At 51.4% G+C, this 18924-nt stretch overlaps 1 protein-coding gene across 2 annotated transcripts; it reads left to right on the forward strand.

Annotated features, from left to right (window-relative positions):
- Positions 1 to 983: 983 nt before the first annotated feature.
- On the forward strand, positions 984 to 18508 carry smyd4 (SET and MYND domain containing 4). 2 transcript variants are annotated; one of them, XM_071339811.1, is made up of 10 exons: positions 984 to 1317; positions 2049 to 2193; positions 7703 to 7792; positions 8555 to 9800; positions 11083 to 11361; positions 12434 to 12600; positions 16753 to 16900; positions 17256 to 17372; positions 17455 to 17578; positions 17801 to 18508. In XM_071339811.1, exons 1-10 carry the CDS (start codon positions 1184 to 1186, stop codon positions 17928 to 17930), a joined length of 2580 nt encoding a protein of 859 aa, XP_071195912.1. In that variant the 5' UTR covers positions 984 to 1183; the 3' UTR covers positions 17931 to 18508. The 2 variants fall into 2 exon arrangements, with proteins under 2 accessions (XP_071195912.1, XP_071195914.1); XM_071339813.1 differs by having other exon boundaries at positions 985 to 1317; positions 16756 to 16900.
- Positions 18509 to 18924: the final 416 nt, after the last annotated feature.

Genomic DNA, 18924 nt, shown 5'->3' on the forward strand with positions numbered 1-18924 from the left:
TGTCCCGTTCCCAACAGGCTATAGGGTAAGCAAGCCTCTCAGCAATATTCCTCAAGCCTCTCCCAAATAGGCCATTCCTCTTCTCATAAAAAAAGAATCCCTGGAAAAGCTATAGGCTACAAAATCTATAGCACATTCATTTTGATAATTGGTTTTATACTATGCCCAATGGCCTATTAGGGGGAAATAATCAGTCTTGCTCTTGCTAATTGCAGAATGTAAAACAGGCCTACAGCATAGAGAATTAATGTGTGGTGAAATGAAGACCCAACTGAGCACAGTGAAAAAGAAGATCGAAAGAAATTGACAACCATTAGAAGACATTTTAGCAATGAGGCAATACGTTTAGGCCTAAAAGATGAGCGGGCTAAACAGTGTTAGTTGTTCAATTGTAACATTTAAATAATAGTTACTATAGTATTTTTTAAATAGGCCTAAATGTACATTGAAGTATTATTTGCAGTTGTCACTATGACAATGAACACACCCTGAATCGTCTGAACCAGAATCTGTGTGTTAGAGACGTCAGAATATGAAATCGCGCTTGAGCCAATGTAATGCATAGTTCGGACATGTCGAACATATCTTTAGTGTTCAACATTAAGTCTCCCTCCATGTCAATGAGTAGAGTGGGCAGCAGCTACGCAATTTAAAACAATAACAACACAGATGCGAATCAAATCAAATCAAGTTTATTTTATATAGCCCTTCGTACATCAGCTAATATCTCGAAGTGCTGTACAGAAACCCAGCCTAAAACCCCAAACAGCAAGCAATGCAGGTGTAGAAGAAATCTCCGTATCAATAATCTCAGTTAATTTCTGTTTTATGAGATTTCATTATATAACTTTGTGGCTGTGATAACTAGTGGAAACCGATTCGGATCCGTTAATGTCGCTGATTTCATGGAACTTTTGTTCGTTTTCCAGTATTGCTGTGCGTGGCGCGGCGGCGTGCAGAATCCAGGAGAGGCCTTTCAATTTCGGTGACGTCGTCACATCGCGACTTCCGGATTCTCGTTGACTGGAGTAAAAGAGAAACTGCGCGCTGATTTTGAGCCTCAACTACCAATTTACATTGAGATCTAGGAGTCTATAACCAAAATGGTTACGCAGTTTCTGAAAATACCACCGAAGCGCACATGAGTTTCTCTCCAGCAACAGTGTAACGTTAGTTTCACAGAATGGACCTGCCGTGTGTCGAGTGGCAAAAGCATGTTGAACAGAAGTGGAGCCGACTCACTCTTGATGAGAAGAAATGCTTCTCGTCCCTGTTGGACATAGATGAGGTCTTTGATTTTGGCCTGTCTCAAATAATGTGAGTAGCCTATACATGCACGTCTCTCTAGCATACAGTATGTCATTGGCTAGCACAATAACACTCTAAGCGGCATTCTACTTCCTTCCAGGCCATGGCTTTAGGCATTTAGGCAGCAGGTTAGGGGAATTCATTTAGGCAGCAGGTTAAGGGAATTAATTTAGGCAGCAGGTTAAGGGAATTCATTTAGGCAGCAGGTTAGGGGAATTCATTTAGGCAGCAGGTTAGGGGAATTCATTTAGGCAGCAGGTTAGGGGAATTCATTTAGGCAGCAGGTTAGGGGAATTCATTTAGGTAGCAGGTTAGGAGAACTTGCGCAGCAGGTTAATAGAATTAGGTTAAAGTTAGGAAAGGGTTGACTGCATGGTTTGTTGAATCCCTTCTCGCTATGGCCCTTCTCTCTAAGTGTTCAGCCATTAACATTGCCCAGGACTACCACACGTGAACTACAATCCTGTCGCTGTGTTTTTAGCTTTTAGAAACGTCAATAATCATCGTCACAATGTGGCTTTTGAAACATGTGGCCCTTTAATCAGTGACAAAGAATCCTTCAAATAAAAAAAGTACACTTACTGTAGCAGCACAGGAGGCTGCTGAGGGGAGGATGGTTCATAATAGTGACTGGAATGGAGTGACTGGAATGGAGTGACTGGAATGGAGTGACTGGAATGGTATCAAATACGTGGAAACATGAGGTCAACGACCTCTTTTTCATTTACTGTGTCTTTCAGCCAAGAGGACGTTGACTTTCTGTCGGGCATTTCTAAGGACTATCCTATTCAGAAGGACCTTGAGCGAGCTGCCAGATGCCGGAAGGAGGGCAACTCCAGCTTTAAAGCCAGGGACTACACTGCTGCTGTCCTGCACTACTCACAGGTAACGTGTGTGTATTCTCATCAACAATAGCGAGGCTATATACAGGGGGTACCAGTACAGAGTCAATGTGGAGACTATATACAGGGTGTTACGGTACAGAGTCAATGTGGAGGCTATATACAGGGGATACCGGTACAGAGTCAATGTGGAGACTATATACAGGGTGTTACGGTACAGAGTCAATGTGGAGGCTATATACAGGGGATACCGGTACAGAGTCAATGTGGAGGCTATATACAGGGGGTACCGGTACAGAGTCAATGTGGAGGCTATATACAGGGTGTTACGGTACAGAGTCAATGTGGAGGCTATATACAGGGGGTACCGGTACAGAGTCAATGTGGAGGCTATATACAGGGGGTACCGGTACAGAGTCAATGTGGAGGCTATATACAGGGGGTACCGGTACAGAGTCAATGTGGAGGCTATATACAGGGGGTACCGGTACAGAGTCAATGTGGAGGCTATATACAGGGGGTACCGGTACAGAGTCAATGTGGAGGCTATATACAGGGTGTTACGGTACAGAGTCAATGTGGAGGATATATACAGGGGGTACCGGTACAGAGTCAATGTGGAGGCTATATACAGGGGGTACCGGTACAGAGTCAATGTGGAGGATATATACAGGGGGTACCGGTACAGAGTCAATGTGGAGGTTATATACAGGGGGTACCGGTACAATGTGGAGGATATATACAGGGGGTACCGGTACAGAGTCAATGTGGAGGCTATATACAGGGGGTACCGGTACAGAGTCAATGTGGAGGCTATATACAGGGGGTACCGGTACAGAGTCAATGTGGAGGCTATATACAGGGGGTACCGGTACAGAGTCAATGTGGAGGATATATACAGGGGGGTACCGGTACAGAGTCAATGTGGAGGCTATATACAGGGGGTACCGGTACAGAGTCAATGTGGAGGATATATACAGGGGGTACCGGTACAGAGTCAATGTGGAGGCTATATACAGGGGGTACCGGTACAGAGTCAATGTGGAGGCTATATACAAGGGATGCCGGTACAGAGTCAATGTGGAGGCTATATACAGGGGGTACCAGTACAGAGTCAATGTGGAGGCTATATACAGGGGGTACCAGTACAGAGTCAATGTGGAGGCTATATACAGGGGGGTACCAGTACAGAGTCAATGTGGAGGCTATATACAGGGGGGGTACCAGTACAGAGTCAATGTGGAGGCTATATACAGGGGGTACCAGTACAGAGTCAATGTGGAGGCTATATACAGGGGGGTAGCAGTACAGAGTCAATGTGGAGGCTATATACAGGGGGTACCAGTACAGAGTCAATGTGGAGGCTATATACAGGGGGTACCAGTACAGAGTCAATGTGTAGGCTATATACAGGGGGTACCGGTACAGAGTCAATGTGGAGGCTATATACAGGGGGTTCCAGTACAGAGTCTGTGGAGGCTATATACAGGGGGTATCGGTACAGAGTCAATGTGGAGGCTATATACAGAGGGTACCGGTACAGAGTCAATGTGGAGGCTATATACAGGGGGTACCGGTACAGAGTCAATGTGGAGGCTATATACAGGGTGTTACGGTACAGAGTCAATGTGGAGGCTATATACAGGGTGTTACGGTACAGAGTCAATGTGGAGGCTATATACAGGGGGTACCAGTACAGAGTCAATGTGGAGGCTATATACAGGGGGGTACCAGTACAGAGTCAATGTGGAGGCTATATACAGGGGGGGTACCAGTACAGAGTCAATGTGGAGGCTATATACAGGGGGTACCAGTACAGAGTCAATGTGGAGGCTATATACAGGGGGGTAGCAGTACAGAGTCAATGTGGAGGCTATATACAGGGGGTACCAGTACAGAGTCAATGTGGAGGCTATATACAGGGGGTACCAGTACAGAGTCAATGTGTAGGCTATATACAGGGGGTACCGGTACAGAGTCAATGTGGAGGCTATATACAGGGGGTTCCAGTACAGAGTCTGTGGAGGCTATATACAGGGGGTATCGGTACAGAGTCAATGTGGAGGCTATATACAGAGGGTACCGGTACAGAGTCAATGTGGAGGCTATATACAGGGGGTACCGGTACAGAGTCAATGTGGAGGCTATATACAGGGTGTTACGGTACAGAGTCAATGTGGAGGCTATATACAGGGTGTTACGGTACAGAGTCAATGTGGAGGCTATATACAGGGGGTACCAGTACAGAGTCAATGTGGAGGCTATATACAGGGGGGTACCAGTACAGAGTCAATGTGGAGGCTATATACAGGGGGTACCGGTACAGAGTCAATGTGGAGGCTATATACAGGGGGTACCGGTACAGAGTCAATGTGGAGGCTATATACAGGGGGTTCCAGTACAGAGTCAATGTGGAGGCTATATACAGGGTGTTACGGTACAGAGTCAATGTGGAGGCTATATACAGGGTGTTACAGTACAGAGTCAATGTGGAGGCTATGTACAGGGTGTTACGGTACAGAGTCAATGTGGAGGCTATATACAGGGGATACCGGTACAGAGTCAATGTGGAGGCTATATACAGGGGGTACCAGTACAGATTCAATGTAGAGGCTATATACAGGGGGTACCGGTACAGAGTCAATGTGGAGGCTATATACAGTAGGGTACCGGTACAGAGTCATTGTGTGGGGGCACTGGTTAGTCGAGGTAATTGAGGTAATATGTACATGTATATAGAGTTATTAAAGTGACTATGCATAGATGATAATAACAGAGTAGCAGTGGTGTAAAAGGGGGGACAATGCAAATAGTCTGGTTATCACTACCGTTCAAAAGTTTGGGGTCACTTAGAAATGTTCTTGTTTTTGACACCAGTCTCAACGTCAACAGTGAAGAGGCGACTCCGGAATGATGGCCTTCTAGGCAGAGTTGCAAAGAAAAAGCCGTATCTCAGACTGGCAAATAAAAAGAAAAGATTTAAGATGGGCAAAAGAACACAGACACTGGACAGAGGAAGTCTGCCTAGAAGGCCAGCATCCCGGAGTCACCTCTTCACTGTTGACGTTGAAACTGGTGTTTTGCGGGTACTATTTAATAAAGATACCAGTTGAGGACTTGTGAGGCGTCTGTTTCTCAAACTAGACACTCTAATGTACTTGTCCTCTCGCTCTGTTGTGCACCGGGGCCTCCTACTCTTTCTATTCTGGTTAGAGACAGTTTGCGCTGTTCTGTGAAGGGAGTAGTACACAGCGTTGTACGAGATCTTCAGTTTCTTGGCAATTTCTCAAATGGAATAGCCTTAATTTCTCAGAACAAGAACAGACTGACAAGTTTCAGAAGAAAGTTCTTTGTTTCTGGCCATGTTGAGCCTGTAGTCGAACCCACAAATGCTGATGCTCCAGATACTCAACTAGTCTAAAGGTCAGTTTTATTGCTTCTTTAATCAGAACAACAGTTTCCAGCTGTGCTAACATAATTGCAAAAGGGTTTTCTAATGATCAATTAGCCTTTTAAAATGATAAACTTGGATTAGCTAACACAACGTGCCATTGGAACACAGAAGTGATGGTTGCTGATAATGGGCCTCTGTACGCCTATGTAGATATTCCATAAAAAAACAGCCGTTTCCAGTTTCAATAGTCATATACAACATTAACAATGTCTACACTGTATTTATGATCAATTTGATGTTATTTTAATGAGGGGAAAAAATTGCTTTTCTTTCAAAAACAACTAAATTTCGAGTGACCCCAAACCTTTGAACGGTAGTATATATATACACTGCTCCAAAAAATAAAGGGAACACTAAAATAACACATCCTAGATCTGAATGAATGAAATATTCTTATTAAATACTTTTTTCTTTACATAGTTGAATGTGCTGACAACAAAATCACACAAAAATTATCAATGGAAATCAAATTTATCAACCCATGGAGGTCTGGATTTGGAGTCACACTCAAAATTAAAGTGGAAAACCACACTACAGGCTGATCCAACTTTGATGTAATGTCCTTAAAACAAGTCAAAATGAGGCTCAGTAGTGTGTGTGGCCTCCACTTGCCTGTATGACCTCCCTACAACGCCTGGGCATGCTCCTGATGAGGTGGCGGATGGTCTCCTGAGGGATCTCCTCCCAGACCTGGACTAAAGCATCCGCCAACTCCTGGACAGTCTGTGGTGCAACGTGGCGTTGGTGGATGGAGCGAGACATGATTTCCCAGATGTGCTCAATTGGATTCAGGTCTGGGGAACGGGCGGGCCAGTCCATAGCATCAATGCCTTCCTCTTGCAGGAACTGCTGACACTCCAGCCACATGAGGTCTAGCATTGTCTTGCATTAGGAGGAACCCAGGGCCAACCGCACCAGCATATGGTCTCACAAGGGGTCTGAGGATCTCATCTCGGTACCTAATGGCAGTCAGGCTACCTCTGGCGAGCACATGGAGGGCTGTGCGGCCCCCCAAAGAAATATCACCCCACACCATGACTGACCCACCGCCAAACCGGTCATGCTGGAGGATGTTGCAGGCAGCAGAACGTTCTCCACGGCGTCTCCAGACTGTCACGTCTGTCACATGTGCGTGTGAACCTGCTTTCATCTGTGAAGAGCACAGGGCGCCAGTGGCGAATTTGCCAATCTTGGTGTTCTCTGGCAAATGCCAAACGTCCTGCACGGTGTTGGGCTGTAAGCACAACCCCCACCTGTGGACGTCGGGCCCTCATACCACCCTCATGGAGTCTGTTTCTGGCCGTTTGAGCAGACACATGCACATTTGTGGCCTGCTAGAGGTCATTTTGCAGGGCTCTGGCAGTGCTCCACCTGCTCCTCCTTGCACAAAGGCGGAGGTAGCGGTCCTGCTGCTGGGTTGTTGCCATCCTACGGCCTCCTCCACGTCTCCTGATGTACTGGCCTGTCTCCTGGTAGCGCCTCCATGCTCTGGACACTACGCTGACAGACACAGCAAACCTTCTTGCCACAGCTCGCATTGATGTGCCATCCTGGATGAGCTGCACTACCTGAGCCACTTGTGTGGGTTGTAGACTCCGTCTCATGCTACCACTAGAGTGAAAGCACCGCCAGCATTCAAAAGTGACCAAAACATCAGCCAGGAAGCATAGGAACTGAGAAGTGGTCTGTGGTCACCACCTGCAGAACCACTCCTTTATTGGGGGTGTCTTGCTAATTGCCTATAATTTCCACCTTTTGTCTATTCCATTTGCACAACAGCATGTGAAATTTATTGTCAATCAGTGTTGCTTCCTAAGTGGACAGTTTGATTTCACAGAAGTGTGATTGACTTGGAGTTACATTGTGTTGTTTAAGTGTTCCCTTTATTTTTTTGAGCAGTGTATTTATATATTTATTTATCCCAAAATATTTGGGGGATTGGAAATGATGCAGACAATTACATTAATGGAAGCTACAATCTATCTGCACTATTAAAGCTGATCTAACCCCTAAAATAAAAAAATAAAAAATGCTCTCTCTCCCTTCCTCTCTCCCTGTGTCTCTCTCCTCCTCCCTGTCTCCCCCTTCTCTCCTGCAGGGTGTGTGTCATGCGTCTCTGAGCTCAGAGCAGCTCTCTCTGTGCTATGCCAACCGTTCTGCAGCACTATTCCACCTCCAACACTACAGGGTGAGTGACACATGGTGAACATGACTACTTCTCAGTGTCTTACGTCCTGTCTTCTCAGTAGTGTGTCTTACGTCCTGTCTTCTCAGTAGTTTATGTCTTACGTCCAGTCTTCTCAGTAGTTTTTGTCTTACGTCCAGTCTTCTCAGTAGTTTATGTCTTACGTCCAGTCTTCTCAGTAGTTTTTGTCTTACGTCCAGTCTTCTCAGTAGTTTATGTCTTACGTCCTGTCTTCTCAGTAGTGTTTGTCTTACGTCCAGTCTTCTCAGTAGTTTGTCTTACGTCCAGTCTTCTCAGTAGTTTATGTCTTACGTCCAGTCTTCTCAGTAGTTTATGTCTTACGTCTAGTCTTCTCAGTAGTTTATGTCTTACATCCAGTCTTCTCAGTAGTTTATGTCTTACGTCCAGTCTTCTCAGTAGTTTGTGTCTTACGTCCTGTCTTCTCAGTAGTTTGTCTTACGTCCTGTCTTCTCAGTAGTTTATATCTTACGTCCAGTCTTCTCAGTAGTTTGTCTTACGTCTAGTCTTCTCAGTAGTTTATATCTTACGTCCAGTCTTCTCAGTAGTTTATGTCTTACGTCCAGTCTTCTCAGTAGTTTATGTCTTACGTCCAGTCTTCTCAGTAGTTTGTCATCTTCAGGATTTCACTGCTTACCTTTCCATTTCACATATTGTTTTAAGAGGTGTGCGTGCCCTCGTTCTTGCGTGTGAACGTGTAAATATTGTTTGACTTCAGAGTTTCTCCGATGTATTTCTTCTCCTCAGGAGTGCCTCGAGGACATCGACAGAGCCCTGAACCACGGCTACCCAAGTCACCTGAAGCACAAACTACAGGACAGACAGGCACAGTGCCTCAACCACTTCCCCAACGGGACAGAGGGGTTAAACACCATCAAGCAGGGGGCAGGGCACCAGGCAGAGGGGTTAAACACCACCAAGCACGGGGCAGGGCACCAGGCAGAGGGGTTAAACACCACCAAGCAGGGGGCAGGGCACCAGGCAGAGGGGTTAAACACTGCCAAGCAGGGGGCAGAGCACCAGGCAGAGGGTGTGTGTAGCAGGACCAACTCAACAAAGCCCAACCCAAAGTCCCCAAACTCACAACAGCAGAATGGGATTTCTCCTGTGTCGTGTCTCCCACCTGGTTTGTCCGTGTGCTTCAGCCCTGAAAAAGGGCGACACCTGGTGGCCACCAAGGGAATCGCGGCCGGCGAGGTGATATTGGAGGACAGGGCTTACAGCTGTGTGCTTATACCCGGGATGGTGGGAGAGAGAAGAGAGGAGACGGAGGAAGCAGGAAGAGTGTTTGGGACCGAGGTGAGGCGCTGTCATCAGTGTTTGGGGGAGACGGTGAGCCCTGTGCCATGTGAGGGGTGCAGCTACGCTCGCTACTGCTCAGAGGGGTGTCGGCGGGGCGCGTGGGAGCGGCATCATCGCTGGGAGTGTCCAATCGGAGCCGAGCTGTGTACTGCGGGAGTGATGTCACAGCTGGCGCTGAGGGTGGCGTTAAAGGCGGGGGTGAAGGAGGTACTGAAGGCACGGCAACCAATCAGAGACGCGGATAATGATTCTAAACTAATCGGCGAGAAGATTAGCTCCAAGAATTCCAGTTCTAAGCCAATCACAGAAAAGATCCGCCCAAAGAAGAAGAATTCTGGGTCCAGTGACGCTGAGCCGGAGATCAACGACCCCTCTGATTATTACCATGGTGATTCCTACCTGAGCGTCTACCACCTGCTGCCTCACCTGAATGGCCACGCCCCCAGCCTGCGCTTCTTGTGCTCTGTCACCATAGCAACGCTCTACCTGCGGCTGCGCCAGGCGGGACCTCCACCTGTGTCCTGGGAGAGGGGAGGAGCCTCAGAAAGCAGGAAGTGCAGTAACCAATCGCAGGCCCCCGAGGAGGGAGAGGGCTGGACTCCGGAGCTAAGCCTGCTGGGAAGTGTAGTTCTGAGGCACATGTTGCAGCTGAGATGTAATGCCCAGGCAGTGAGCCTGCTCAGAGACACAGGTGAGTGTGTTAGATCAGTCAGAGAAGATGAGGTGAACTGAGAGGGCTGACTCCACCCCAACATCTGTCCTCACAAGAATAAAGTGTGAAGCTGACCAACTGGAGATATTATGTTTGTATGGAGGTCAATGAGAGGGTGTTGAATTGGGTCAACATAGAATTTAATTGCTAAGTGAGGCTAACACTGTGCCCAAACCGGGTGCGCTATCATGCTCAAATTGATTATGTCCCCCCCCCCACACCAAACGCGATCACGACACGCAGGTTAAAATATCAAAACAAATTCTGAACCAAATTTTGGGACAGGTCGAAAAACATTAAACATTTATGGCAATTTAGCTAGCTAGCTTGCAATTGCTAGCTTTTTTTGCAGTTGCTAGCTAATTTGTCCTGGGATATAAACGTTGTTATTTTACCTTAAATGCACAAGTTCTTCTTCTCCGACAATTAATTCACACATAAAACGGTCAACCGAATCGTTTCTAGTCATCTCTCCTCCTTCCAGGCTTTTTCTTCTTTGTACTTTATATGGCGATTGGCATCTAACTTTCCTAATAACCGACCTCCGTTCATCTTTCAATCACCCACGTGGGTATAACCAATGAGGAGATGGCACGTGGGTACCTGCTTCTATAAACCAATGAGGAGATGGGAGAGGCAGGACTTGCTCAGTGTCACAAATAGAACTGACTTCTATTTTAGCGCTTGGCAACGCAGCGCGAGCAAGTGTGGGTGAAATAATTGAATGACATGTTTATTTTGCAACGCTGGCGCCCGCGACGTGACCGGGTGTGGTCAGTGTTGTTATGTGATCTCATTAATAGAAGTTTGGTCATGTATAGGTTGTTACGAATATACTGATATAAGTGCCATCCCCGTGGCAACTTTGAGAAAAACATGTTTTTCTCAGAGTTGTGCTGCTGTACACATGCGCATCTGCTCTCTCATTGGCTAGAATGTTCCCGCCTGTTCCCGCCTTCTGCCTTTTTCATGGACATTCTATTTCCATTGTTGGAGCACACAGTACAATATCTTGTCAATATAATGGAAAGTCTTTGGATCAGTTTAAAGTCTTTATCGTACTTTAGTTAGGTGGATGTGTTCTACACGGGCCCCTATTCTCTATATCGCACACTTTATTTATTGCAAAGGCCCATGGGACTCAACGTAAGTGCGTTATGTAGGGTTTAGGGTGGCATTTTGGAGGTAGACCTACTCCGTAAACACAGAGAAAGACCATTTCCTGTCTGACCTTAGAATGACCTTCCCATGACCTTTACAGGTGATTTTACTGCGGTGCAGTCCACACAGGAAGTGCGCATTGCCACGGCAATATTCCCCACACTGAGTATCCTGAACCACTCCTGCTGCCCCAACACAAGTCTCAACTTCAGGACCTCTCACCTGGTCTCACCTCAACCAGACCTAGTCTCTACTGATGAACTGGGTTCTACTGGTCCTGAGGCCTGTTCTGCTCCTGTCTCCATATCCGCTGGAGTAGCTGTCTCTATCAGAGCGTCCAGAGACATCTGTCCTGGACAGGAAGTCCTGCACTGTTACGGTGAAGAAGAGACCCGTCTGTCTCCCTCCTATCTGTCTGTCTCCCTCCTATCTGTCGGTCTCTCTCTCTCTGTCTCTCTGTCCCTCTCTCTCTCTTCCGTCTGTCTCCCTCCTATCTGTCGGTCTCTGTCTCTCTGTCCCTCTCTCTCTTCCGTCTGTCTCCCTCCTATCTGTCGGTCTCTGTCTCCCTCCTATCTGTCGGTCTCTCTGTCCCTCTCTCTCTCTTCCGTCTGTCTCCCTCCTATCTGTCGGTCTCTGTCTCCCTCCTATCTGTCGGTCTCTGTCTCTCTGTCCCTCTCTCTCTCTGTCCCTCTCTCTCTCTGTCCCTCTCTCTCTCTGTACATCTCTTCCGTCTGTCTCCCTCCTATCTGTCGGTCTCTGTCCCTCTCTCTCTCTGTCCCTCTCTCTCTCTGTCCCTCTCTCTCTCTGTCCCTCTCTCTCTCTGTCCCTCTCTCTCTCTGTCCCTCTCTCTCTCTGTCCCTCTCTCTCTCTGTCCCTCTCTCTCTCTGTACGTCTCTCTTCCGTCTGTCTCCCTCCTATCTGTCGGTCTCTCTCTCTCTGTCCCTCTCTCTCTGTACGTCTCTCTTCTGTCTGTCTTTCTTTCTGTCTGACAAGTCTTTCGTCATCAGTTTCTTTTCCTCTGTCTGTGTTTCCTGTTTCAGTTTCTGAAACTCATTTTCAATGTTTATACTCCTAAACATTATACACCTTGTGGTTGTACTCCCTCTCCCCCATCTCCCCCCTCTACCCATCACTTCCCTACACCCCCCCATCTCCCCAACCCCCCCCCTCTCCCCATCTCCCTCTCTCCCCCCCATCTCCCTCTCTCCCCCCCCATCTCCCTCTCTCCCCCCCATCTCCCTCTCTCCCCCCCCATCTCCCTCTCTCCCCCCCATCTCCCTCTCTCCCCCCCATCTCCCTCTCTCCCCCCCATCTCCCTCTCTCCCCCCCCCATCTCCCTCTCTCCCCCCCCATCTCCCTCTCTCCCCCCCATCTCCCTCTCTCCCCCCCATCTCCCTCTCTCCCCCCCATCTCCCTCACCCCTTTCCCCTCTCCCCTCCTCCCCCTCTCAGGTCCTCACAGCAGCAGGATGGTGTTGTGTGAGCGTCGGCGCCTCCTACAGGAGCAGTACCACTTCCTGTGTATCTGTCAGGCCTGCAGTCTGGAGCAGGGGGAGGGGCCAGAGGGCAGAGGGCCAGACACACATCAGCAGTGTGGGAAGTGCGAGGGACCTGTAAAGGTGTGTGTTTCTCATCTTTTATAAACATACATTTATCCATCTTCTTCTCAGTAAATGTTTCTATTTTGTCAAACGTTTTAACTGACCTCTTCTGTTTTATTTGGACTAGTAATTCATCCCCTAAATCTAGTCAGAGTAGATGGAACTATCCAACCTCCTCTCCCCCCCATCTCCCCAACCTCTCCCCCACCCACCCCCCCCCCCCATCTCCCCAACCTCTCCCCCCCCATCTCCCCAACCTCTCCCCCCCCCATCTCCCCTACCTCTCCCCCCCATCTCCCCTACCTCTCCCCCCCCCCCATCTCCCCTACCTCTCCCCTACCTCTCCCCCCCCATCTCCCCTACCTCTCCCCCCCATCTCCCCAACCTCTCCCCCCCCCATCTCCCCTACCTCTCCCCCCCATCTCCCCTACCTCTCCCCCCCCCATCTCCCCTACCTCTCCCCCCCCATCTCCCCTACCTCTCCCCCCCATCTCCACTACCTCTCCCCCCCATCTCCCCTACCTCTCCCCCCCCATCTCCCCAACCTCCCCCCCCCATCTCCCCAATCCCCAACCTCTCCCCATCTCCCCAACCTCTCCCCATCCATCTCCCCAACCTCTCCCCCCCATCTCCCCAACCTCTCCCCCCCCATCTCCCCAACCTCTCACCATCTCCCCAACCTCTCCCCCCCCCCCCATCTCCCCAACCTCTCCCCCCCCATCTCCCCTACCTCTCCCCCCCATCTCCCCTACCTCTCCCCCCCCCATCTCCCCTACCTCTCCCCCCCATCTCCCCTACCTCTCCCCCCATCTCCCCTACCTCTCCCCCCATCTCCCCTACCTCCCCCCCCCATCTCCCCTGCCTCTCCCCCCCATCTCCCCTACCTCTCCCCCCCATCTCCCCTACCTCTCCCCCCCATCTCCCCTACCTCTCCCCCCCATCTCCCCTACCTCTCCCCCCCATCTCCCCAACCTCTCCCCCCCCCATCTCCCCTACCTCTCCCCCCCCCATCTCCCCTACCTCTCCCCCCCCCATCTCCCCTACCTCTCCCCCCCATCTCCCCTACCTCTCCCCCCCATCTCCCCTACCTCTCCCCCCCCCCATCTCCCCAACCTCCCCCCCCCATCTCCCCAATCCCCAACCTCTCCCCATCTCCCCAACCTCTCCCCATCTCCCCAACCTCTCCCCCCCATCTCCCCAACCTCTCCCCCCCCATCTCCCCAACCTCTCACTCCCATCTCCCCAACCTCTCTCCCCCCCCATCTCCCCAACCTCCCCCCCCCCCATCTCCCCAACCTCTCACCATCTCCCCAACCCCCCCCCCCCATCTCCCCAACCTCTCTCCATCTCCCCAACCTCTCTCTCTCCCCCCCATCTCCCCTACCTCTCACCATCTCCCCAACCCCCCCCCCCCATCTCCCCAACCTCTCTCCATCTCCCCAACCTCTCTCTCTCCCCCCCATCTCCCCTACCTCTCCCCCCCATCTCCCCTACCTCTCCCCCCCATCTCCCCTACCTCTCCCCCCCCCATCTCCCCAACCTCCCCCCCCATCTCCCCAATCCCCAACCTCTCCCCATCTCCCCAACCTCTCCCCATCCACCTCCCCAACCTCTCACTCCCATCTCCCCAACCTCTCACTCCCATCTCCCCAACCTCTCCCCCCCATCTCCCCTACCTCTCCCCTACCTCTCCCCCCCCCATCTCCCCTACCTCTCCCCCCCATCTCCCCAACCTCTCCCCCCCCATCTCCCCTACCTCTCCCCCCATCTCCCCTACCTCTCCCCCCCCCATCTCCCCTACCTCTCCCCCCCATCTCCCCTACCTCTCCCCCCCATCTCCACTACCTCTCCCCCCCATCTCCCCTACCTCTCCCCCCCCCATCTCCCCAACCTCCCCCCCCCCATCTCCCCAATCCCCAACCTCTCCCCAACCTCTCCCCATCCATCTCCCCAACCTCTCCCCCCCATCTCCCCAACCTCTCCCCCCCATCTCCCCAACCTCTCCCCCCCCATCTCCCCAACCTCTCACTCCCATCTCCCCAACCTCTCTCCCCCCCCCATCTCCCCAACCTCCCCCCCCCCCATCTCCCCAACCTCTCTCCATCTCCCCAACCCCCCCCCCATCTCCCCAACCCCCCCCCCCATCTCCCCAACCTCTCACCATCTCCCCAACCTCTCTCCCCCCCCCCATCTCCCCAACCTCTCCCCCCCCCATCTCCCCTACCTCTCCCCCCCATCTCCCCTACCTCTCCCCCCCCCATCTCCCCTACCTCTCCCCCCCATCTCCCCTACCTCTCCCCCCATCTCCCCTACCTCTCCCCCTATCTCCCCTACCTCTCCCCCCATCTCCCCTACCTCCCCCCCCCCATCTCCCCTGCCTCTCCCCCCCATCTCCCCTACCTCTCCCCCCCATCTCCCCTACCTCTCCCCCCCATCTCCCCAACCTCTCCCCCCCCCATCTCCCCTACCTCTCCCCCCCATCTCCCCTACCTCTCCCCCCCCCATCTCCCCTACCTCTCCCCCCCATCTCCCCTACCTCTCCCCCCCCCCATCTCCCCTACCTCTCCCCCCCCATCTCCCCAACCTCCCCCCCCCATCTCCCCAATCCCCAACCTCTCCCCATCTCCCCAACCTCTCCCCATCCATCTCCCCAACCTCTCCCCCCCATCTCCCCAACCTCTCCCCCCCCATCTCCCCAACCTCTCACTCCCATCTCCCCAACCTCTCTCCCCCCCCATCTCCCCAACCTCCCCCCCCCCCATCTCCCCAACCTCTCACCATCTCCCCAACCCCCCCCCCCATCTCCCCAACCTCTCTCCATCTCCCCAACCTCTCTCTCTCCCCCCCATCTCCCCTACCTCTCCCCCTCATCTCCCCTACCTCTCCCCCCCATCTCCCCTACCTCTCCCCCCCCCATCTCCCCAACCTCCCCCCCCATCTCCCCAATCCCCAACCTCTCCCCATCTCCCCAACCTCTCCCCATCCACCTCCCCAACCTCTCACTCCCATCTCCCCAACCTCTCACTCCCATCTCCCCAACCTCTCCCCCCCATCTCCCCAACCTCTCCCCCCCATCTCCCCAACCTCTCCCCCCCATCTCCCCAACCTCTCCCCCCCCCATCTCCCCAACCTCTCCCCCCCCATCTCCCCAACCTCTCCCCCCCCATCTCCCCAACCTCCCCCCCCATCTCCCCAACCTCTCACCATCTCCCCAACCTCTCTCCCCCCCCCATCTCCCCAACCCCTCTCCCCCCCCATCTCCCCAACCTCTCACCATCTCCCCAACCCCCCCCCCCCCCCCATCTCCCCAACCTCTCTCCATCACCCCAACCTCTCTCTCCCCCCCCCATCTCCCCAACCCCCCCCCCCATCTCCCCAACCTCCCCCCCCATCTCCCCAACCTCTCTCTCCCTCTCCCCAACCTCTCTCTCCCTCTCCCCAACCTCTCACCATCTCCCCAACCTCTCTCCCCCCCCACCTCCCAACCTCTCTCCCCCCCACCTCCCAACCTCTCACCATCTCCCCAACCTCTCTCCCCCCCCCATCTCCCCAACCTCTCCCCCCCCCCATCTCCCCAACCTCTCACCATCTCCCCAACCTCTCTCCCCCCCCCCCCCCATCTCCCCAACCCTTCCCCCCCCCCATCTCCCCAACCCTCCCCCCATCTCCCCAACCTCTCTCCCCCCCCTCCCATCTCCCCAACCTCTCACTATCTCCCCATCTCTCCCCCCCCATCTCCCCAACCTCTCACCATCTCCCCATCACTTCCAGAGTAGATGAAACTATCCAAACCAAACTATCCCATTCATCATCAATCATTCAACACTGTGTCTGTGTCTCTCTCTGTGTGTCTGTCTGTCTGTGTGTCTGTCTCTCTCTCTGTCTGTCTGTGTGTCTCTCTCTCTCTGTGTGTCTGTCTGTGTGTGTGTGTCTCTCTCTGTGTGTCTGTCTGTCTGTGTGTCTCTCTCTCTCTCTGTCTGTCTGTGTGTCTCTCTCTCTCTGTGTGTCTGTCTGTGTGTGTGTGTCTCTCTCTGTGTGTCTGTCTGTCTGTGTGTCTCTCTCTCTCTCTCTCTCTCTGTGTGTGTGTCTCTCTCTCTCTGTGTCTGTCTCTCTGTCTCTCTGTTTCTCTGTCTCTCTGTCTCTGTCTGTCTGTCTGTCTGTCTGTCTCAGCAGTGCAGCGTGGACGGTGCAGGGGGGTTCGTGTGTGTGCGGTCGTCTTGCGGTCATCGTGTGTCACGCTCTGAACTGGACCTCAGACTGCAGGAGGTCAGGGTTCAGCTGGAGCAGGCAGTGGACCTCCTGGAGACAGACAGACCAGGTGTGTGTACCTGTGGTATGATATGAAATATGACTGGCTGTGATTGGAGATGATGGTCATGTCATTTTCTGTGTGAAATGTGTTATGTTCTCCCCATGAGATCAATGTTGTTTCTGTGAGGAACAAGGTGGGAAACTCTTACTGCCCTCCTAACCTCACCTTCTCTCTCTCTCCCACCCTCCCTCTCCCCCCACCCTCCCTCCTCACCTCACCTCTCTCTCCCTTCTATCACTCCCTCCCTCCCCTTCTCTGTCCCCCCCCACCTTTCCCTCCTTCTCCCCCCCACCCTCCCTCCTTCTCCATCCCACCCTCCCTCCCTCCTTCTCCCTCCTCCCCTCCTCCTCACTCGCTCTAGACCAGTCTGTCAGGTTGTTACAGAGAGCAGTGTCTCAGGCTTGTGTCTTCCTGAAAGAGACTCATCCTCTACAGGGACAACTGGCTGATGCCATGGCCCGAGCATATTCCACTATGGGTGAGGAGGACAGTGGTGTGTGTGTGTGTGTACCTGCGCTCTCGTCATTCTTGTAGTGACTGTGTTCTGTGTCTCTGTGTAGGTGAGTGGCGAGGGGCAGCGTCTCAGTTGGAGCGTAGTGTTGTAGCCATCCGTTCCCAGTATGGAGAGGACAGTATAGAACTGGGACATCAGCTCTTTAAACTGGCACAGCTGCACTTCAATGGGTGAGAACAACTCCCACTGAGGACCGAGGCAGGAGAGAGCCAATCATATACAGCTATATGTCTCTGGCTCCGCCTCACCATCTCTCTTCCCCCTTATTGCTCTTCTCTTCCCCCCCTCCACCATCTCTCTCTGCCCTTTTCCCCTCTTTCCACCTCTCCATCCCCACTCTAACCTCTTCCTCTGTCTACCTCTCTACCCTCCTCTCCCTCTCCCTCTCTCAGGGGTTTCCCAGGTCCAGCGCTCTCTGTGATCTCCAGGGCCAGAAGACTCCTGTCCCTCCACTGTGGACCCCACTGTCCTGAGGTACAGGAACTGCAGGGCATGGAGGACTGTCTACAGGGGGTGTTGTAAGACAGACATGCAGGGAGAGCTGTGTGTGTGAGAGAAACACGAGACTGTAGCAGTGTTGTAGTACTCGAGACCGGTCTCTTTGAGCGTCTCAGTCTTGTCTCTGTTACAGGATACATTTGTCCTCTGTCTTGACTCGGTGTCAGACAGAGAGGACTCTTCATTTCTTCCTGAGACCAGCCAAGACCAGCGGAGTAAATTTTTTTTTTATCAGCTTCCATTTAATAAGTGCATAAAACCGCCAAATATATCCACTCCTTTCTTGAAACATTTAATATGTGAAACGCCTTTAAATCTGTTCTAGACACAGTGGTGCACCTGTTGAACCTGAGCCTTCAACCCTTTGCTGCAGTCCATGATCAAAACGTGCCCTCTTTGGCCTCTTGGGTGGAATGTTATTAATATTATTCCTAATTAATTAAGTTTATAAAAAAATTTACAAAATTCCGGTGTTTTGTCTGGGGGGTTTCTGTGATTGTATATAAGGTTGAATATCGGGATGCAATTTTTATTTCTGCTCTTTTGTTTTCAACAATTGTTATTTCAACTTTATATCTGACATGGTAGAGGTATCGTTTAAATTTTTTTTTTAAATATACGCCACTAAGCATGTGTGTGTGAGGTGTATACTTTTGTTTCAAAGTAGATTTGTTTAAGACTACCAATCAATACTCTGTGATCCTGATTTAGCCCACTGCAGTAAAACGGTTAACTTCCTGTTGAAAGTTATTCTTAAAGAGGGAGAAGCTAACAAATTAGCAACAACATCCTCTTTCGATAACACCTGCTGCTGCAAACTAGCCTACAACAAAAGATCGCTAGCTAGTCCTTCGGGAAAACGACTGCTCGCTATTGCAGTGACCTGTTGACCTTTTGAGAAGGTAGAAGTTTACATACGTTTTTTTTTTGTAAAAACATTACACGTCAAAATGTGATTGGTTGAGTCCACTGTCACTCTAAAATGTTGCCCCTAATACAGTTGATTGGCAGATGCCTT

Source organism: Salvelinus alpinus, chromosome 13, assembly GCF_045679555.1.
Source record: "Salvelinus alpinus chromosome 13, SLU_Salpinus.1, whole genome shotgun sequence".
NCBI lineage: Eukaryota > Metazoa > Chordata > Actinopteri > Salmoniformes > Salmonidae > Salvelinus > Salvelinus alpinus.